General features: G+C 36.0%; 1 protein-coding gene across 1 annotated transcript in view; it reads right to left on the bottom strand.

Annotated features, from left to right (window-relative positions):
• LOC125877900 (uncharacterized) overlaps positions 1–4,345 on the bottom strand; it is a 17,573-nt gene extending 13,228 nt beyond the window's left edge. Inside the window, exons 1-3 of the mRNA XM_049559191.1 lie at positions 4,230–4,345; positions 1,533–1,716; positions 830–1,043 (exon numbers count right to left, since the gene is read on the bottom strand). Of these exons, the coding sequence (XP_049415148.1) occupies positions 830–1,043; positions 1,533–1,685 (367 nt within the window). The 5' untranslated portion in view covers positions 1,686–1,716; positions 4,230–4,345. The remainder of the gene's footprint in view (positions 1–829; positions 1,044–1,532; positions 1,717–4,229) is intronic.
• Positions 4,346–5,248: the final 903 nt, after the last annotated feature.

Raw genomic sequence — 5,248 nt, 5'->3', positions numbered from 1 at the left:
ACAAACTGGACCATGCCACAAAGGGCAAGTCAGGCTATAGAAAGCTGGAACAATGAAGGCAGTGGCAGTACAGACCAAAGCAGATGGAGGATTGTCCCAGCAGTGATTTGGTGGACCATATGGAAGGAGAGAAATATGAGATGCTTTAAGAGTAGTAGTAGTCCTTTACACAGGATTAAAATGAACTGCATAATCACTTTTTGCTATTGGTGTAGTTCGGAGTATGTAGATGATCCTATAGCGGTTAGAGATATCCTTGGTCCTTTGTAAGATGAAGTAGGATCTAGTTTAGTTTTGTTTTAAGTACACGCAATTGTATGTAGCTCCATGATGTAAATTTGGGATCCCACAGCCTTTAGTGCTAATTATTAATACACAAAATTGTTACCTTTGTCAAAAAATAAGAATAAGGAGGTATTTAACACGCAACAGTTTGAAAATTCAATGCAATAACTCACACCTCAAGACCAGAGCACCTGAAGAACAATAACTACTTGAATTCACTTAGAGGAAGGAAAGACACTGACAATACTTCATCAAAAAAGGAAAGACACTGACAATACTTCATCAAAAAAGGAAAGACACTGTCAATAAACTTAGGCTAAGAACCATCTGCAACCAGCTTGTGTACTATTCCCCTAAACTGCATCTTTCACTTCAGATATAGGCTAACTATAAAATCATACTGTTCTTTTTATAAAATAAAATAAAAAGCACAAGATGTGAACCATTGTTATCATTTTTTATAAGATAATATAAAGTTAAGCATAGTGATTCATGGACACATAGAAAAAGGCAAAAGCTAATGATGATCAAGGAGCATACTAACCATCGTAAATAGCAGGTCTATCAACTTGGTGAACAACACGACGATAAATAACATTTGCCCCTCGAATGGACTTGCTTTGCTTACTATAAAATAGCATTAGCTTAAATATAGCGCGCTTAAAGCCCTCGTATTGTGGATCTTCAACTCTGAATTGTGAATCAGGTGCTAGTGCCAGTGAATGAGGCTTAGACCAGAACATCTTGTTCAAATTTACCTATTCAAGTGACCGAAGTCAATTAGCAGCACTTCAAAAGTTGGACAAATTAACTTACCAAAAAAATAAGAGTTGGCACAAATTACATCCAACAAATTTCTGTTCAATATAAATGCCAACAATTTAATTAAGTGAAGGTATCTTCTTTCATTTCGCACATCAAAGTCAATTAGTGAAATTATATATATCACGCAAGCATCACAACTAAAGATTAAAACTCCAAGCACCAGATTCATGCGGGATAGCCACATCATTTTACACAACATCAACCTAAAGGGAACAGTTACAGAACTAATTCATGTACTATCTCCATTCACATTTAATTTTATACAGTATATTAGTCAAGTATACAACAAGCAAATGTAGCATGAAGCTTGAATGGTCATAACTCATAAGGTACTCAAAACTTGAGATTCAATCTTCTTAAGAATCAAATTGATGCCGCAAATAAACCAAACACAGCCAAGAAATGTAATCTGTAGTCAAAACCTGGTCATTAACATTGTATAGTTTATCAGCAGGCGGCTCGGCAACGGCGGCAACCTTGGAATAATCTCGACAGTGTAAAGAACACAATTGTCTTCCCAATTCGGAGTTGACTCTACCAAACTGGGAAATCGCTCTGCTCCATCTCGTCAACATCCTTTGGAACTCTGCTGCAATAGTTGATTTCCTGAGGTTTAGACACTGCTCTTTTTATTTGGCATTACAGAGGGAGTACTTTTTTCCCAAATGAGCTTGAGACACATGATCAAACAACTAAGCAGATCAACTCAATTTCATCCTCTTCCTACTAACATTTTTTCTTACTAATGCAAAGCTTGATTAATGATGGAATGATTATCCTTGGAAATGCCTTAAAAGAAGTTGTGATCATTTTTCAAAACCCAGCAAAATTAGTCACAAAAATATGACTGATGCACGCGAGTATAAAGATCCAAGGGAAGCAAATCCACACAAACTATGTTTAAAACGTGAAGAAGCATCATAACAAACTGTCAAATTGTGAGAATATTCATAAAGTCTTTCATATTCTTTTCAATCCTCGAAAGGGGAATATAATTACTACTCTCCAGGGAAAACAGTTTTCAGAAACGGTCAGCTAAACGGAGATGATACTTCATGAGAAATTCATTCCTCTTCCTCCGCCTCCTCCAGCCATTTCACAAAGATCAATTTATATGTTCTTCTCATTATCTTATTGACACAATCCATTGAATTATCTTTTATACAAAGGAGTCACTATACACCCTCACAAGTCACATATAACCAGAAATTTGTAAAGATATGCCACTGAAGCTATAGCAGAAGAATTCAGGAACAAGAGGTTAATTCTGTACTTGAGCAAAAGGAGCAGTCTATCTTGATGACCCAAAAACTATCAATAGAGCAGTCTATCTTTAGGACTACTTTCTTTCATGTCAGTGTACATACTTTATAAAGTAGCGATGAACGCTTAGTTGAGGGTCATCACAAAGAAGCACCCACTTAGAATGTTTACAATTGTGGGATTAGAATAATAAGAGAAAAGAAGCAGAATCGGATGGAGTTTAAAGATGAAAATAAGAGTGACGCTTTCCTAGGGAATAAGATAGACCTTTTTTAGCATTTAGTAACGGAAATCAACTCACAAATCGGTAAAATGCTCCCAGCTGAAGGGGACTTCATTACCAAATTCGAACTCCAGATTTTGGTTAAGAGAGGAGAGAANCTAGGGAATAAGATAGACCTTTTTTAGCATTTCGTAACGGAAATCAACTCATAAATCGGTAAAATGCTCCCAGCTGAAGGGGACTTCATTACCAAATTCGAACTCCAGATTTTGGTTAAGAGAGGAGAGAACCACCCCTTCCTTCAATGGTTATTTTGCATCTGCAACTGTGCAGAACCATTAACCACAACCTTGATACCTATGCATGTCTTGACTATTTATATGAACTTGGCAGTGGTATGCTTGAGAATCTTTACTAACATGATCCATATTATTCCATATACTAAACTAAAATACATGAAATGGTAAATTCACTAATTTTTTGGGTAGTAATACAACAGTGAGAATACATTTGATTTATCCACATCTACACAAAGAAATGGAAATAATCAGAGATTTGTCCTACATGAAAATATGAGAAGATCACCTTCTGGGTTGTGTTTCTATAAACGTAAAGTTTCTAACTTCTTTTTATATGAGGAATTGATGGTGGTGTTCGGACCAACTTGCACACACCTCGACTATTTCATTAAGTATTGTTACCTCCCGCCAGCACAGTAAATAACAACGAACACTCTAACTTTATTGAGTATTAATTCAACATTGTATAATTATTTTGTATCTATATTATACCAAGAATTCTTTGACATGAATACCGCCCTCGAGGACGTGTACAAGAAGGTCTTTGATTAAAATTGGAGACTAAAATTGTAATTCAAAAGGTTTCAGTAAATACATGCTTAGCATAACGAACTCATACCATCTAAATATCTTCTCATCTTCACAATTAAGAAGATCCTGTCTTCTTTCTAGGTAAAAACCAAAAGAGAATGCTTTAGTCTAAAGCGTTTAACTTTCAAGAAATACAACAATCCATCTCACCAAAACAAAAAGTAAATTTATTTCTTGAGTACAAGGAATTTGGAGACAGGGGAAAAACTTAATAGTAGGAACAACTGCAAATAAAATTCAAGCAGAAAAAGGCCAGCACCACATTAAAGTTGTACATCTCGTAAAATCAAACAAATGAAATGCTTACAGGCCTAAAGTGATAACATCAGCCTATCACCATCATCATTACTCGTCTTTCAGAACCCTCAGTCATCCCCTAAATTCCCTATTTGGCTTCGAATTCTAATATTGAAACTCGTGGCAATATTCAAATCCATAAACAAAATTAACTGGGTTAAGACTTTCTATTATAGTCCAGAAATAGCTTTACTTTCTTTTGGGCAATTTCACAAACACCTGTTATGCGAGTACGGATGTTGTACCTAATATAACAAATTCTTGAAAGAGTTAAAACAGATGAAATTTAAGATTAAATCATATCTTCAAAGAGCTGAAACCGATGAAATTTAAGATTAAACAATGAAAATAGAAAGCAAATATTTCATGGAAAATTCAAAACATCTCGAATTAGAAATTAACACAAGATAACATAAAAAGGCCGAAAAAACAGAGGGGAAACTTACCTGTAAACTGGGCAAGAAAGAGCAATATAGTTTATGGAGAAAAGAGTAGTCTTGTAGACTTGTGATGTGAAGGAGACTGATTCTAACCACAGCAATGTGAAATAAGTAGCACAAGTGAGGGTCAATAAATAAGTTAAATAAGAGAGTTCAACCTTTTATTCACAAAGTACACAAGGCAATAACAGATAAAAATATATAAATGCCAAAAATATCCTTAAAGCATCTGGTTTAGCTATGGTTTTTTTGACTTATAAAAAAAAGGTACAGCCTAAAAAGCATCATTGTACAAGAATAACATTGATAATAATAATAGAAAACCCTTAAACATAAAATCACCAGCAGCATCTCTAAACACCACAGCAGCACCACTCTTACCTGGATTACCTCTTGATGCACCATCTGTGTTACATTTAATCCATTGTCCACTAGGGAATTCCCAACATACTCTTCTATAATGTAGCCTGGGGATGTAGCTCTCCAACTCACTAACCAATTCAGGCCTATCAACCCACTAGCTTTTTTAGTTGCTTATTTTTCCAGTTTGTATACGTCAGTCAGTTGCCTATATGCAAGATCTTCATTCCGTTCACCGGAGGTAGCACTAGTCAAAGAGGGAGACTCTGTTCAAAGCGGTATAGTTCTAGTTTTTATAAAAACTATAGCTTATCGCGAATCGTAAGATACGTTTCAAGCATGGATGATTATTGTCCTAAAAAAAAGCTTTTCTGGGGACGCGCTGTTCAAGTCGAGTTTCCTTATTGTCCCTTCCAAGACATCCCTTCTAACTTCCCTATTTCCAAAGGAAGAAAGAAAGGTCGAAAGCTCTCTTTCGAGAGCCTCTTTTGTTAGATTAGGAGAGTGAAGAGAGGAAGGAACCCTCTTTTTAAGTCCTACGTACTGCTCTTCTCTCAATCGCTCTTCGGTATTCGGAAGTGGAAAGCGAACTGCTGGCTGTGGCCGACTCATAACGGTGATATTGTAGGTTCGAGCCCTACTAAGCCTACCACCCCCCTCTTTTC

Source organism: Solanum stenotomum, chromosome 9, assembly GCF_019186545.1.
Source record: "Solanum stenotomum isolate F172 chromosome 9, ASM1918654v1, whole genome shotgun sequence".
In the NCBI taxonomy this organism is placed as follows: domain Eukaryota; kingdom Viridiplantae; phylum Streptophyta; class Magnoliopsida; order Solanales; family Solanaceae; genus Solanum; species Solanum stenotomum.
Note: the sequence above shows the minus strand (reverse complement) of the source record. Positions and strands in the feature narration are given on the sequence as shown.